At 40.3% G+C, this 16,471-nt stretch overlaps 2 protein-coding genes across 2 annotated transcripts; one reads left to right on the forward strand and one right to left on the reverse strand.

Moving 5' to 3' along the window:
- Positions 1 to 218: 218 nt before the first annotated feature.
- LOC117303686 (piwi-like protein 1) lies at positions 219 to 11,019 on the reverse strand. The gene is made up of 19 exons (XM_033787954.1): positions 10,893 to 11,019; positions 9,777 to 10,206; positions 8,970 to 9,279; positions 8,379 to 8,574; positions 7,840 to 7,958; positions 7,334 to 7,414; positions 6,732 to 6,845; positions 6,358 to 6,546; positions 5,934 to 6,018; positions 5,415 to 5,504; positions 4,688 to 4,828; positions 3,775 to 4,077; positions 3,205 to 3,300; positions 2,876 to 2,992; positions 2,420 to 2,508; positions 2,087 to 2,192; positions 1,449 to 1,640; positions 808 to 983; positions 219 to 588 (listed from the first exon to the last, which is right to left on the reverse strand). The coding sequence occupies exons 2-19, from the start codon at positions 10,102 to 10,104 to the stop codon at positions 432 to 434; spliced, it is 2,889 nt and encodes a 962-aa protein (XP_033643845.1). The 5' UTR covers positions 10,105 to 10,206; positions 10,893 to 11,019; the 3' UTR covers positions 219 to 431.
- Positions 11,020 to 11,299: 280 nt separating this feature from the next.
- On the forward strand, positions 11,300 to 16,018 carry LOC117303601 (proliferating cell nuclear antigen-like). Its single transcript, XM_033787810.1, has 6 exons — positions 11,300 to 11,643; positions 12,483 to 12,609; positions 13,043 to 13,208; positions 13,611 to 13,805; positions 14,350 to 14,473; positions 15,162 to 16,018. Exons 1-6 carry the CDS (start codon positions 11,544 to 11,546, stop codon positions 15,236 to 15,238), a joined length of 789 nt encoding a protein of 262 aa, XP_033643701.1. The 5' UTR covers positions 11,300 to 11,543; the 3' UTR covers positions 15,239 to 16,018.
- Positions 16,019 to 16,471: the final 453 nt, after the last annotated feature.

A 16,471-nucleotide genomic window follows, 5' to 3' on the forward strand; every position in this document is an offset into this window, starting at 1 on the left:
GAGGGTTAAACAGCACCTTTCCTCATGTCAGACCAAAAATATCACATCTCTATGAAACCATACCTGCTGAATATGCCATGGCTCAAATTTATTTTTTCAAGCCCATATTCAAGATGACAAGCATTTTTAGAGAAGACATTAAAAGCCATTGGACCCTTTCGGTACAGACACAAAAAAAAGTTGACCGATGACCGATTGAGCCTAAATTTTCACAGGTTTGTTATTTTATATATAAGTTGTGATACACGAAGTGTGGGCCTTGGACAATACTGTTTACCGAAAGGGTCCAATGGCTTTAATCTTATTTGTCATGCTACTTTGTCTCTCAACGGAAACGAAAAGATACTGTAATTAGTCAATTGAAAAGACCAGCTGGCTTGTCCGGTCAAGATTTGATTGGCCCACGGTTAAATGAACTGGCCTTGGGAACTTTACAGGAAGAAGAGCCTGTCGGATAACTCCAGAGATGGTTCCTTCTTCAGGTTCTCACCGACCTGGTAGGCCAGTTTGTGGGCGTACTGGCAGGGGGCAGGGACGCGGACGGTACCCGGCCAATTGTAGTAGAGATGGGTCAACTTGTATGCCAATCTGGATAATAACGACAATGAAGCGAAAATTACAATAATGGTTTTACGCTAAATCACAACTGTTACTTTAAAGGAGTAAGAAGTAACTATAAATAAATAAATAGTAAATTTGCAGAGATACAATCATGTATTAAATCTCTTTTATGGGAGTGGGCTCAACGTTTCGAAGACGAGCAAACTTTTTAAAATAATTTCTGAGCCACATTGATGCTGTTTTTACCTTTGCATATGGTCCGGGGTGAACTTGCTAGTGTCATACACCACCACATAGTGAGTTGGCGTGACAGTACCCTGTCTAACATGCTGGCTAACGAGGAAGAAGTCGTACCAGTTCGGTCGGGTGATGGTGTGATCCACGACGCAACCCGGGGCAGGATTCTCAAGATTGTTCCCATTCTGCAAGAAATGAAATTAAAAGCCCAGGTTTAGAAAACACTTGTATAATTATGCTAAGTGCAGAAAAACATTTCTTGGCAGACACAAGTTACCAGCTGAAATATCAGATATCCCGACTTTTGGGAAAAAATCCACAGGGAGATCACTCAGATGGGATTCAAACCCACAACCTTTGCATTACTAGAGCAGATGTCTTACCTCTAGCCACCGAGTTAGCCCAAGCCATATAATTCAAGCTGCATGTAGCAATGCTAGCTCAGTGGTCTAGTAGTTAAACGTCTGCTCTAGCATGCAACCGTCGTGGGTTCGAATCCCACCCCATTGATTTGCCTATGGATTTGTACACAAAACTTTGGGAAAGTACTAACTAAGAGTGCCTAGTACACATCAATGTATGGGTAAAAAAGAATGATTGATTTGAGAAAGTTTAAGGATATTTTTCTTGAGGGATTAACAATATCTTACCGAAAGAGCGAAAATCCTGGTGTTGATTCTCTTCTGTACAATGACGATGGTCAGTGAAGGGGCATAAGTCTCTCCGAACATCACAAAGCATGACGACAGCTGCTCCTGCTCGTACGATGCCACGGTAGAGAGCTGCCCGTCTCCGACACCATCTCGGAATATCACAATCTTCTCTGGCATGTTGTGGTTCACCTTCGATAGTTAATGACACAGTACAGGATTGGTGAGTGTGACGATTAAAATTTGGGTCATTGTTTATTTTTTGTCAACTTTAAGCCAATCTATAGGTAGAAAACTATAAAGAAAGATACACTAAAAGTGACCTGTGTAAGTTTCAGCTTAACAGTGTCTACTTGCCGAAGAAACAGCATAAACTGTCATAAACTGTCACAGGAGCGGCGACTCCACCTACATTTAAGCAAGGTGACAGCGGGTACAAACTGCATCTCTCGCCGCATTATTCGCAGACTGAATTTGATTTCTGAGATTTTGGACTGCAAGGGTTTTTACTGATGCAGATTTTTTGAGAATTTTAGATTGTTTTGGTTTTATCTTGATTTTGGAGGATTTTGGATCGTTAGGGTTAAAGAGTGAAGCAGATTTTGGAGGATTATGGAGTGTTCGGGTTTAAAACCTACCTCATGATACTTGCGGATGGCGGCTACCAGACAGATTTTCAGGCCATCGATGAGTTCTTGGTTCGGAGTCTGAAAACACACCCTGGAATACCATCTCGTCAGCAAGCTGGGGAACGAAAACAAATATCGCTGTTGACACGAAGTTGCAGCAGTTTCAACTTAGTATTATTCATAGAATTATAGGTTCCAATTCATCGCTTTAAAATATTGGTAAATGTAACTCGGATCTATAGTTATTTGAATATATTAGTATTAGAATTTATAGCAAGACAACTTCTCACAAGAACATAATCTTTCAAGTAAGTAGAAAAACACATGTATGCAGGTACTTACCCGTTGGTACTTGCAACGAAAGCGCCGATGGATTTCCCTCCGCGAGCTGCGTCATGGTAGACGTCGATACCTACTACCATCAGATGTTTCTGGCAAAATAAAAATCCCACACAAAAAGAGTCAAACAACGGACAAACCAGAGTAGAAGTCAGTTCGCCCAAAGACAAGTCTCGATTCACATGATTGGCCACATAGGATTCTGTATAAGACAACACCAGCAACCGAATGTCACCACTGACAGCTCAATTTATTTTTGTAATATACTCGGTTTCCCTAAATGCATTGCGGAACATGGCGCTTGTGCTGAAGGGTCCATAGACCTTTCTCCCGCAAAGGCACAGCTCAAGATTTTGTTAAACTATAAAACTACCTAATAATGTTACACAAATATTCAACAATAATGTTGAATTTGTTGGAAACAAAGCACCCAAGCATGGGTTTTGTCCGTTGTCTTACCACAGGTATTTCCAGGGACCACAATTCACCGCCCAGCTTGCAGTTAATCTGAAGCGCAATCTTCTGAGTAACACTTCGCAGCTTCTGTTGCTGACTTATAGTTCTTGAAATAATCACCTGAAAAAAGAAAATGAAAAAAAAAAAATTATATATATTTTGAAGGCAAGGTACACCTTAATTTTCGAAACCGTTTGATTGTTTAAAGACACTGGACAATATTGGTATTTGTCAAAGACCAGTCTTCTCACTTGGTGTATCTCAACATATGCATAACATCACAAACCATAATGGATATCAAGGAATTTAGAAATGAACAAATTTCAACAAACCTGCGACGGAATAGCCTTCTCAACGCAGCATAGTTTCTTGACTGCGTTGTAGCGGTCATCTCTGGACGTTGGGAAAATGATAACCACGAGTTGCAACTGCGAGAGAGAAAAAGGTAAGCAAGACGACTGTTACTTTTGTTTACTAGACAAATTGAATTTGTGGCAGGCAAGATACATCTTCTTCACAGAGGAAACTATACTTTCTGTATCATAATTTCAACATCAAGTCACGGCAGTTTTCATAATGCTGCTTTAGCACAAAAGGCAGCTAAGCACAACAAATTTATGCTTACCAGAATAAGGTTACAGTCCAAATAACCATGTCACATAATCAATACCATTTGCAACTGGTATCCTGCTTATTTTTGCAAAGCAGGATATTTCTAAGCGAAAAAGGTTCTGCTTAGCAGCTCTGTAACATTGGCCCAAGTTCATAAAAAATGTGTACAAACTTTGCTTAAGCTTTGTCAGATTTGGCGGATGTGGCTGTTGCTAAGGACAGCCTATCCTTCAATACATGTTACCAAGGTGATTCAGCCGCAGCCACAAAATTGAAGAAACAAGCCTTACCTCTGGGTTGATGGCACTCCTGATGTTACTGAGATAGGTCTGAGTTTTGTCGTCCTGCAGCTCAAAACGGGTTGGCGCCTGGATTCGTACCCCCATCTGGGGGCAGCATCGCTCCATCATGTTCAGGAAATCGCCAGCTCGGCTGGCGTCCCGCTTGCAGAATACCAGCAGCCAGTTTCTAAGATCCACTGGCACGATGACCTTATCCCGGCACATCTCCCTGCCCCAGTCAGCTTCCCGATTGGCTAAGATGGTGTTCTGCCTCATCGTGATCTTCTCTCTTGGGAGTTGTCTTGCCTCAAGCTGGGGAGGAAAACACGCCAAACATTTTCAATCCTCAAGAATTCTCCTCTCCTATGTCACTTCACACCAGCACCTTCATTTCAGCAAAGGCAAGGAAATTTATTAGCTATTCCATAGATAGGATTTGAAACTTTGCATGTTGGGAGTACAAACAGGTGAGGTTTTGCGGTAGAATCATGTGTAAAATCTTGTTTGAGTAGTGGTGGTTCTAAGAAGAACTTAACTGAAGAGGGTCAGAGCATACTGATCGAAAAGCCGAGTTATCAACCACTGGTTTTTCTCAAAACCACCGCTACTCAGAATAGATTTACACGTGGTGCTACCGCAAAACGTCACCTTGGCCCAATTTCATGGCTCTGCATATTGTTTAATTCCACGCTTACGATCACCATTCTCGGCTTGCACGGCAAGAGCTGAATTTCTGCGCTAACTGTGTAAGCGAAGAATGCCCAGGAACATGGAGTACACCACGCACAAGCCAAAATTCCCCTTTATCCTGTAAAATACGCTTGACATATAAGCACAGAATTCCCTGCTTCCACAAGCGCTAATTCTTACTTAAAATTGCGCCCTGATAGCTATTCCATGTTCAGACCACAACGATACTTACCCCTAGGATGTCTCTATCTAACGTCATGCCCCAGTTCTTCAACTCAGCCAGAGCGTCTTTATTCGCGTGGATGTTATCAACGAACTTCCGCAGCGAGAGATGTCTCTGGGCTGGCGTGATACGCGTGTGCGACGCAAGATCCTAGAGAGAAGAAAATTTGTCAGGGGTAAAAGTCATTGCTGACAAAGAGGTCTGAACTTATCAAACAAATTTTCTACAAAACACAGACAATTCTCACTTAATTTCCGTTTACGTTTCGACTAGTATCACGAGTCATCCTCAGAACGAGGCACCACCAGTGATACTAGTCGAAACGTAAACGAAAATTACGTGAGTATTGGCTGTGTTTTGTACAAAATTTGTTTGACAAGTTGATATTTTACCAGCCTTATGAACTTCTTTCATGATAAGAGGTCTGAAGTAAAGTAAAGTCTGTCCCGAGCCAATGTTGCTCACCAGGCTGGTGTTTACATCTGGTTGGAATGCCAAAGTGGCCTTGCCTTAAAAGTGACAACAACTCCAGGCTTGGGCTTTTCAAAAAGGAGTGCCCTTTGGAAACTGAAAATGGCCTGACCCTCTACCAAGATGCAATTCCATGTCTTACCAAATTTACATAAACAAGAGGATAGAAATGAATTTACTTTTCTAAAAGTGACAAATGAAAGTAAGTAACAGTATTAAGCGGTTTAAATTTATATTATTGTTTATTTATTAATAAAAAACCTACCTTCATGACTCTGAAATCACTCCGCATCTCGTCTGTCAACCCTGTACGACACGCCAACTCTGGAATCAGGCAAAGCACTTCGACCGTTGACTAAAAAACAAAGCAAAAAACAGGCATGTGAGTCGTCAGAAACAACTTTTAGTTATATACAATCAACTCTTATTTATAACAAGTGAGTTGCTGAGACTGACCAAGTTACCTCTTTATAACAGGAACATTGTTATAAGAGGACAGCAAAACAAAGAAACACAAAGTAGAAATGCGCTTCAGGATTTCAGAATGAACTCTTTATAAGCAGCAGCTCTTTACAACAGTGCATTCTATAACAAGGGAAGACTGTAGTTTGTTTGGGGGGTGTGTAGCGTGCCATCACAGATTTGCGGTCTCATGTCCAGAAAAAAGCCATCGCTGGGGACCATATTTTTTCCTGCAGGACGACTGCTTCACTATTTATCAACAAATATGTCTGTCTGTGAGTACTATTTGGACATAAAAAGCAGAGCCTTGTATTTAACGTACCCCTCTCTGTTGCTGCTCTCGTTTCTTGGGGCGGCTGATCAGAAGTGGTTGCCCTAGATCTGAGATCTCCTTCTGGTAGGCTTTCCTGAAAAATATGATCGACAAATAGATTATGATCAAAACCTGGCATCAGTGAAACACAAACTTGAACCTTTAAGTGACCATTCCAGGCATCATATTTATCAGAGGCAATCGCCTCCATGCCCCTAGTTATTGCCTCAGCGCCCCATGAAATGTTCCAGTCTTCAAACAACAGCTGTACATGTAGCGTATGGCTTAAAAATAGCACAATACGTGGAGTTACAAAAGCACAAAACACAGGATGTAATAAGGGCAATATGTTCAAGGTTTGTATCAAACCTCATGTTGCTAAGGGACAACAAATCAGAAAAGAGAATTCAAATTTGAAGATAAAATTGCTTACTTGTAGTAGTCCACAAAGGTCATCTCCTCTTTGTTGTGGTACATAAATTTATTCTGTGGGTTTTTGTCCCAAGCGATGTCATCCACGTGGTACGTCTGATTATTGTAACGAGTCAGAACTATAGTCCCAACGATCTGGCGGACACATTCCTCCTGGTAGCCCCTCGGGTTCCTCTTGTATATTTCAGTCCTGCAAAGAAACAACAGTAAAAAATACTTCAAGTCCCACGTGTATTTATGCACGCAAAAGAACCCAGAGAAATGGCATGCCCTGGTGTTGCAGTGCCTTGTAACACTTCAAAGGCGTTAGGATTCCTTAGCAAATTTTAATGAGAAAGAAACATTTGGTTCAAACAAGTGAGATCCTGTACTTACATGGTATCGAGGACTGTCTCATAACACAGCACCTTGTGAGAGACATCAAGATGCAACATGAGTCCTCTCTCATAGTCATTGATGGCAGTGACGTAACCCGGCCAAATCTCCAGTCTGAAAAGGAATACGTGAGAAAGCGTCACCACAATGTCCTAAATATTAATTGGGTATTAAGATTCTGTAAATTCACCTGCAGCCAGATCCCGTTATGGGAGTTTGCTTGTAAAGTATCAACCTAGATCAATGTCTAAAATATTGCATTTTTTTTTTTTTTTTTTTTTTTATTAAATGTAAATCGACCAGTGAAATCTTTGGTACTATGGACCTGGGCCCAATTTCACAGAGCTGCTTAGCACAAACATTTGCTAAGCATGAAATTTCTTCCTTGATAAAAACAGGATTACCAACCAATGTTTCAATTGTTGCATATTGCTTGTTACAGGTATTCAGCTGTTGTTTACTTATTCTGTTGGTAATCCTGTTTTTATCACAGCACATATTTCATGCTTAGCAAGTTTTTGTGCTTAGCAGCTCTATGAAATTGGGCCCTGGTATTGAGCCGGTGGTACTCAGTATTGAATCCTTGGTCACATGTTACTCACTTGTGTTGTGGAATGGACTTGGAGAGTCCAGGGCTGTAGTAGTGACGGCCAACTTGGCTCATGCTTAGAAGCTTCATGATCCTAAGAAAAAAGGGAAAAAAAACATAATAGTTGTTTACAGAATAAGATGAAAAAATAATAAGAAATTTATGTCCTTAAAGTCTTTGAAGAATTAATGTTCCAAGAGTTGCACAGCAACGCCCAATTTCATGGCTCTCCTTACCGCCGAATTCTGCGCTTACGAACACCATTCTCCACTTACTGTGCAAGTGCTTGCGCTAGCTTTGTAAGCGTAGAATGCCTAGTAACATGGAGTAAACACGCACACAAGCAAAAATTCCTTGAAATATGCTTGACGTAAGCGCTACTTCCTGCTTCCATAAGTGCCAATTCTTTGCTTACGGTCCTGGGGGGAACAAAGTTAGATTTGAAGATGTTCTTCCTTCTGGATGAAACGTCAAAATGTTAAATTTAAAAAAAATGTTTCATTAACAAAATTTTCTTACCTTCTAAAGATGATATTGTAGAGTTGAATGCACTCCTTCGGGTGCAGAGCTTTGACAAATTGCACTTTGATCTCGTATTCCGTGTCCTCTTTAAGCCCCATAGACTTGAACTTAGTCACCTTAGAGAAAATAAAACATATGAAATTATTTTAGCAATGCCAACAATTACACTACCTCCTTTTAGTTATCTATGTTACCGAGTGAGATAAGGTCAGTCTTAGCATGAATATACCCTAACAGAAGCAGTTGAAAATAAAAGAAGAATTTCATGGCAGGGTTTGCCAACATTTTTCCTATCAGATCAGCAGAGCCAGTTTGTGTTGGAGGTTGTTTTTGTATTATATATTTCTGTTACCGAAACCAAGGATGCCTCATAAGTGAGCGGTGTAGCTTGCAGCCCTGAGGAAACCTATAAACAAAGTTGCTTGTTGTGAATCAGACACACTAGGGTTAACCCCTACTTTTCCCATGGTAAGCAAGTGTTTTAGGTTCTTTTATGTGCACTTTCAATTCTTGTTATTATTATTCTACCGTCCTACCTTGTCTGGAAAATGGAGAGGCATAAATAACACCATTCCGTCAAAGGCTCTGACTTTACTGATCTCATCAAGGTGGGTGTAGAGAAGACGCATCCTCATCCTCTTGCTCTCAACATGAGGCGAGTACAATACAGCATACTGGTAGATGGCATCCGTCTCAAACTGGATTGGAATGTAGTTCGTTGCCGCCTGTATCCTAGGTGGGTGAAAGAGATGGAAGTAGAGAAAATGGAATCAGGTTGGCTCAGTGGTTTCTTTCCCTGCCTTTTAACTCTGTGGACCCTGGTTCGAATCCCACAGACCAGAGCCTTGCATGTAAATTGGGATTCCCCCATTGTGGTATTCCTCGCACACATTAAATAAAGCCATTCCACATTAAATAGACCAACTCCACATGATGTGCCTGAGAAAGTTTTTCAAACTTAAATTACTAACATGAGAACTAATAACAAGAAGTGGCTGTCCAGGGGTTGATTTCACAAAGAGATAACTGTGTTCGCCTCCAGGTGTTTTCAAAACTGTGGGGCATTCTGAGTGAAGCCAAATTCCTCAAGCAATCTCTTAGAAACAAACTTTTTTTGCGCCACCTACCTTTCTCCAAGTCGACCCGGAGGTGGAATTTTTCTCTGCATACCAGCGTATTCTTTCCTGGTTTCAGGGGTGGCTGTACCGGTTGCAGCAGCTGTGGAGGTGGGTGAAATGGGCGTAATAGGGGTCGCCTGCTCTGGCGGGCTCTGGGTGAGGGGTGAAGCCTTAGGTTTAAGGCCAGCGATCCCCCGACCGAAGGCCGCAGGGCTGCGGGATGCCAGAGCTGCCAGACCACGGCCCATTGGTGGGGTTCCGGTGCCAGAGTGTGGTGTTCCTGCTCCGGAACCTGGAGAAGCTGATCCTGCTGGAGTTGCTGGAAGAAAACAAAAAGAAAATGGGAAAAGATTCTCATTCAAAAGTAAGAGATAAGAATGAACTAAGAATGAACAGTAAATTTGCGGGGTACAACGATGTTTAAAGTGTTGGCTGTAGGAGTGTTGGTTCTGAAAAGATCTTGTGTTGTCTTGACGTTTTGAACAGTATACTCTGCTTGTCTTCAGGAGAAAAAAAGCTTTTTATGTTTCTGATTTTCAATAACCACTATTTGAGTACTTCAAATTGTCAGGATTTCTATGTGGAAGACTGGATCAGTGAATCAGGCACTGAATGAAGGTATGATAAGGGGAAAACTCTCTCTAAAACATGTTGGTTTGCATCAGGGATAAATAGTATCATTTAGTTTTAGCCTGTTTGTCACTGCATACTAAGTACTTCCCGAGTAACAATCAGAGGCATACCACTGGGGTAGGATTTGCACCATCAACCTTTGCCAATCTAGAGCAGACAACTTTCTTGTTTGGTTTGACTTACGAGTGGACGATTTTGGAGTTGATGTCCCTGATCCAGACGGGGAGTTTCCTCTGCTTATTTGCAGCTGTTGATACAAGCCGGCCAATCCTCTGCCAGCTGGCCTCGGAGGGGCAGTTGTTCCATTGCTGGGGGCTGGGGGCGTCACTTGTTTCTGTTGCCCATTTTGGGCTGATGCAGCCATCCCGTTGCTTGATGTTGGGCTTGAGACCTGCTTCTGTTGCGGCTGCCCATTTCGGGCCTGCCCTGGGGCACGAACTGGGTTCTCGAGAATGCTCCGAAGGGCTGCTCCACGTCCACCACGACCAAATCCCGAGGGTGGGGCTGACATTGTCAGGCTGAAAGGGGACGCTGTTACAACCTTGTTTCATACAGTGTCATCAAATCAACTAACTTCTACATGTGTACTGTTATAAGACGATCACATTTTGACCTAGGAAAGAATGAAAAATAAAAATTGAGAGATCATAATCTTAACAATAACAAACATAACAACCACTATAGTCTGATCAATAACAAACAGCTCGTAATTGACTACGACTGTGTAGCGTAGCTGTACACAAAGTTTTCCCACTGACACTTTTGACTTTTAATTTAAACATTGAACCTTGCAATTATTTTGTAATTAATGTTTTTATTTAAACAGAGAGCAATTTTGAAATTGTTTAAAACCATGGATTGGAAAAGATGTCATCTGCCACTCTACTTTTTTGCTTTCTCATTAACTTTAGTCTAGTTTCTTCATTCATTTCAAAATCAAATTCAATCAATTCATTAAAATTAACTTTGTGAACACTCTCTATCTTTGAAATTCTAGACTCAAGTCTTGTTTTTACCATTTGTTTTCTTAATTAATGCCTTTCTATCATGTTCTAATCCCAAGCAAACTTTATAACCTTTGGTTTGGAAACCTTGATTGTGCAGCAGTGTTCTCACTGTTACTCATTTTGTAAGTGTAAAGTACAGCGCCCTCATTGCGTGTAGTTTAAGATACAACAAAATACAAAACTTGCAAAAACGAACATGACCACCGGACCGTCACAAAAGTTATCAAGTTTTCTTCTAAAATTATTCTTTGGCAAACATCGCAATTACGTCCACTTGTAACTTCATACTTACCCAGCTATCTGGCAAAATTTAACTGCGATCAGGTATTTCTTTCACCAAAATTTGAAACAATTTCAACAGAAAGTTTTAATTATTTCGTGCTCAAGCAGTTTGATGGCAAACCAACCGATGCATATTCTTTCAGTGGTTCACTCAATGCATAACAGTATTATGCAACACAGTACGATCATAACATCGAGTTACCAGTGAAACTGAAATGTTCGGAAACCTTCGGAAATTTCCGCTCCGACGCACTGGGTCTGACTACTACCTTGTGTATAAGAGTTCATGTGCAAATAGTGAGGGTACCTGACTAAGCCTGAGGGGCCGATGACGTTTCGGACGCATGTTTTGACATGCCTTGCTAATTTGCAAGTCTAATGATACTGCGCAATCTCACTGGCCAATCCAAAATCTTCCCGCGGTTTGAGTCCAAGTCGCGCGAAATATTCCCGCAAAATATCATTTGCAATCTCAGCACCGAACAGAGTAGACCGACGTCACGTTTTCTCTTGCAAGATCGAGTGCAATTTTTCTTTGATTAGAGGTTGAAATTTACAGTTTTTGATCTCCAAAACTCATCTAAACGTACCAGACACTCATTTTGAGCAGAATCTGTTATTTTGTTTCTTTTTTTCGTCTCGCACCAAATCAAATTCCAAGATGTTTGAGGCTAAAATGTTGCAGAGCACTGTGCTCAAAAAGGTCGTCGAGTCACTGAAGGATCTCTTCCCAGAAGCAAACTTCGACTGTTCATCATCGGGTAAATATCATTTTATTTTTCAGATTTTGATAATATTAAAGTATATTGACTTTAATTCATTGTAGGTTTAGTTGCTTAGACATCTTCTTTGACAGTTGTTTATGGCTTAATTTTCCAATGCAATTATGTTATATAAATAATGTTTCATGAAAGAAAATTTGGCGCGCCGGACAACCGAGATTTCCACAATTGAAATTGCAGACAAAGGAATTGATTTTCTTTGGGCTTTATTAATATTCTAAGTCGTATTCATAAACGGCATGAAAAGTGAACTATCCAGTATTCTTGTAATAAAACAGTTACAATACAACTCCGTGGTTATTTGAGACAACTGAACTGGGGGTTTGCAAATTTTTAGTAGAGTCGTCACTTGACCATTGTCATTGACAGGTAGGCAGGCCTTGCAGTTTGACCAGTTGACTGGAAAACAAATATGGACATTGTGACTTTCTTTTTCAAGAAATCTTGTTTAATAGAATTATGGTCAGATGGTGGGATACAAACGATCGAAAGGGGACAATTTACTAAGTGCCATCAAACTTGATGATAAAATCAAAAATACTAAAGGCCTACTGCATTTTTTGTTTTCGTCAAGTAAGGGCGCCTAGACCTATTTTGTTACAGCACAGAAATAGTTGAAATGTCTTCTCTCTTATTTATTTAGTTCAAAACATGTCAATGGTCTGATGGTCCTCCGTCGGACTTGATAACAGAAACATAGTTGTAATGTTAAAAAAGCAAAGGGCGCCCTCTGTTGTCGCAGCAGCACAGATTATTGTCTATCAAAATCATCGAAAATGTAACTCGTTCTTACAAATTATTTTGATTTGTTTTGACAGGTATCTCACTACAGAACATGGACTCCAGTCACGTTGCCCTTTGTTCCCTGAAGTTGAAGAATGATGAGCAAGGCTTTGAGAATTATCGCTGCGACAGAAACCTTACACTGGGCCTTAACCTCACACTGTACGTTGTGGAATCTGGGTCAAGTCTTATGTTCAATCCTATAAAAAGGGCACAATTTTGGGTGGAACATCCACATATACTGGACCAGAATTGTTTGTAAAAGACAAGAATCAAAAGAGTTGAACAAGCACTAAGATTAAGAAGGGAAGATCTATCTCATTTGACTTAAATGCATACTTTAATACTCGACAGGTAATTGCAAGTTATTCACCAGACTCGATAGTTATTCACAAAGATATTTACACAATGAGGTAGCCTGTTATTGTTATTTAATTAACACAAGACCTGCCAGACTTGTCTTGTTATGAGTTTAGTTGCCAAACACTAAAATCTTGGTCCAGTGTTAAATTTCGAGCTCGGCGGAGTATTCTTACAATATTGCTAACTTGTGTATTTGCATATATTCATTTTATCTCTTTGTATTGCATTACAGTTTGTCCAAGATTTTGAAATGTGCCGGTAACGACGATGTAGTCACATTGAGGGCCACAGAAGACGGTAACACATTAACGTTCGTCTTTGAGTCGAAATCAACAGAGAAGACATCAACATACGACATGAAGCTCATGGAGATCGACAGCGAAGCTCTTGGAATTCCGGTAAGTTAGGAAATTTTTCAATTGAAAATCACGCCCTTTCAACTTGACATTGATTTGTTTTTCTTTTATTCAGAAAACTAACATGCCCAATTCTTGAGGTTCAAAGACAAATGATTCAAGCCCCAAGTCAGGCCTGGAATTTCATCTCTGTGATAACTTTTGAAGGGGGGCCAAGACCAAGGGTAGCCTTAGGCCATGGTCTTCATGTAATTTGGGCTGCCCCAAGTAATTGGCTAAAATACTAAAAGTAACAATGTAGAATGAAGCAGTGAAGAAGCTGGTGGAGGAGTGACTTGACAACCTAACTTGTCCAGCTGGCTAGTAACTTAACAAGTAAAGGGACGAACCCCAAGTTACGGGAAAATAACTAATTTTGTCTCAACCACCTCTTTTATACTTCAGGACTCCGACCACAGTTGCGTTATCAAGATGCCCTCACATGAGTTCCAGAGGATTTGCAGCAATCTTAGTCAGCTAGGAGACTCCGTCACCATCGACTGCCACAAAAACAGAGTAAACTTCAAGGTTGCCGGCGACCTGGGATCAGGCTCCATTGAGTTGAAACCCAGCACAAACATCGACAAGGAAGAGGACCAAGTAAGTTGACTTCTTCATACTTTTTCAGGGTTATGACATTTTTGGGTTGCAGAGGCGTGACGTGGCCGAGTGGTGTAGTTGACCGGAGCTAAGCTCTGGTGTTGTCAGCAGCAGAGTGTGGGTTTGAATCCCGGTCATGACACTTGTGCCCTTGAGCAAGGCACTGAACCATAATTGCTTCGTCCTTGCATCTTTACCGACTGAAGGGGAGTAATCATGTCTCAGCCCCAGGAATAGGTTGTAATGTGCCCCTAGTGACAATTGATTTTGGTCGATAGGCTAAATTAGTCAAGTGTAATCCTCACCTTAAAGTGGCCGTCTGGCCTTGTGATGTTAGGTGACCTCTCATAATAAAAGGGGGGAGAAACTAAGCTAAACACCAAGTAGAAAACATTCTGTGGACCTCATTTGAATTTAGCGTCCTTCATCAGTGTCAAAGTTCAAATATTTTCAAGGAATTGTCTGATTTTGGGTGTCTCATTGTGTCGGATTTTGTTAGAGTGAGGAAGGATCTTAAATCATCTACTTTGTTTTCCACCATTAGGTATCTGTGGACCTTAAGGAATCCTGCACCCAGAGTTTTGCTCTGAAGTTCCTGTGTGCTTTCACCAAGGCTACATCCCTCTCTGATACCGTCAACCTCTCCCTTACCGTCGAAGCTCCAATTGGTAAGTGAATGTTTCCCTTCATCAGTGTCAAGTGAGTGGTGCGTTTTTGCCTTAAAAACTTAGATGTCTCCTGACGATGACAAGAGTAAGCTTGACAAAATCCCCTCGATCCACTAAGCCAAAGCAGGACAGTTCATTTCAGAATTGAGAAGTCTCCCGATATTAACTAATCTACTCCACGGTAGTAGAATACATAGCAAGACAAGTTCTCTAAAGAACATAACTACCCAGCAAGTAGATATACATGCAAACAAATATTATATACAAACTCTGATGTGTTAAGCAGTGTTCTCCCTTTAACAGTGGTCTGGCTGAATCGCTGAGTTAATGAATCACCTGAGGACCAGTAACAATTAATTCACTCTCGAGTGGTCTAGCTGGCAAGCTCAGTATTGAAGAGCATCCTTTTTCCTTGAATCAAGACCAGTGAAAAAGCTGACAGACTAATGAAATGACAAGCTAATTGGTGACGTAAAATCATACACACAGCAAACCCGTCCACAAATAATGGTCCTCCCTCTGCAGTACACAAGTTTGCTTGACAGAAACTGGTTACCAGCCGTAATACCATGTGCATAGTGTTTAAAACTGGCTCCCTTCAACAAGCTACTTGTCAGACAAATGTAATAAGCAATCCCTGAATTTCCAATTTCACTAATTTTCCATTTTTTTTTTTTTTTTTCAACAGTTGTGGAGTACCCCATCGCTGAACATGGCCACCTTCGCTTCTACCTTGCACCCAAAATCGAGGAGGAAAATGAATAACTTACCCTTAACGCTAATTACTTAATACTCAAAAAGGAAACTTGTACAAATTAACTTGGTTTATACCCGTTTGAAAAGGTGAACAAAAAAAGGAGACAGTAGAACTGAACTTCTTGACTGCAGGACTTGCACAAACTTTCTATTCCAACAAGATACGCTTTTGACCAAACTTGTGATTGGCATTAATGTTAACCCTTTGACTTTAATCAACGTTGCAGAGAAACGATAGCAAGGTTCGAATTGAACGTTAACTGACCGTTATAAGTCTTGTACTATATGCATTTCAAATATCACTAGAGCGAAAGACTTGGACATTATATTTGATTAAATAATTATTTAATTTGTAACTGATGCTGCAGACTTGCAAGGGCAACAAAAACCAAAGGAATTCGTTCTCGTCATCACGGCACTTAACATTACTCGATAAGTATATTGCTATGTATTTATGTAAATTACCCTGTGTTCATGTATGATGTGAACATTATGGTTCCAACTGTAAGATACATGTGTATGTTTTGGCCAAGTTCTCAAGTATAACAAAAATTCTATCCTTATTAAAATAAAAACATGGAACTAATTTTACGGCTAAGTTCCTTTTAAAAATTTATGAAAAAGTAAAATATTTCTAGAATTCAGGTGTGTAACACTACATTTGTAAAATGTATAAATTATACGGAGAGTTACAAAAAATATTTGCTTATCCCTTATAAAATAGAAGTTTGTGTTGTCTTATATATAGAAAGAGAAAATAAATATCGCATCTCTGTCGGGAGTTAAACATTTTGTTTTTGTCCTATATCTCTTGACTCGATCTGGTAGTGGGTTTTCATGTAATTTTGGCAGTTCTTTCGTTTGCAAATATTAATAGACTTTCATTTAAAGGGTTGCCTTATTAGCATACTCAACCTCTGAAGGATTTCTACATCATGCAACTGCTTTTTCACAAACTTTTACCACACTTTTAGTAAATAGAATTTTAGTTCTGAATTGGAGGGTGCTGTAAAAGCAACACTACCTGTTGACTGCCACACGAAGATTTGACATTGACATAATTATTGTAATAACAAGGATTTATGTTTCGAGATACTGAAGTAATTAACAGTAATAGTATGGTTTCTCACTCTTGTCTAAATTATGGATGGAGAACTTGGTGTTTATGTGCATGCTCGGAAGAATGGAAAGCTTAACAAAATTAAGGGGGTTACTGACTGCGTTTTGGGAACAAAAATATTA

This window comes from Asterias rubens, chromosome 20 (assembly GCF_902459465.1).
Source record: "Asterias rubens chromosome 20, eAstRub1.3, whole genome shotgun sequence".
Classification (NCBI taxonomy): Eukaryota; Metazoa; Echinodermata; class Asteroidea; order Forcipulatida; family Asteriidae; genus Asterias; species Asterias rubens.

What these genes read in the sequence shown, in the direction of transcription:
- LOC117303686 (XM_033787954.1), bottom strand. Translation starts at nt 10,104, where the DNA reads ATGTCAGCCCCACCCTCGGGATTTGGTCGTGGTGGACGTGGAGCAGCC. An exon ending in CCGGGTCGACTTGGAGAAAG is followed by an intron (nt 8,575 to 8,969) that starts GTAGGTGGCGCA and finishes TCACCCACCTAG; the next exon opens with GATACAGGCGGCAACGAACT. An exon ending in GGAGTGCCATCAACCCAGAG is followed by an intron (nt 3,301 to 3,774) that starts GTAAGGCTTGTT and finishes TCTCTCTCGCAG; the next exon opens with TTGCAACTCGTGGTTATCAT.
- LOC117303601 (XM_033787810.1), top strand. Translation starts at nt 11,544, where the DNA reads ATGTTTGAGGCTAAAATGTTGCAGAGCACTGTGCTCAAAAAGGTCGTC. An exon ending in CTGGGCCTTAACCTCACACT is followed by an intron (nt 12,610 to 13,042) that starts GTACGTTGTGGA and finishes ATTGCATTACAG; the next exon opens with TTTGTCCAAGATTTTGAAAT. An exon ending in TACCGTCGAAGCTCCAATTG is followed by an intron (nt 14,474 to 15,161) that starts GTAAGTGAATGT and finishes TTTTTTCAACAG; the next exon opens with TTGTGGAGTACCCCATCGCT.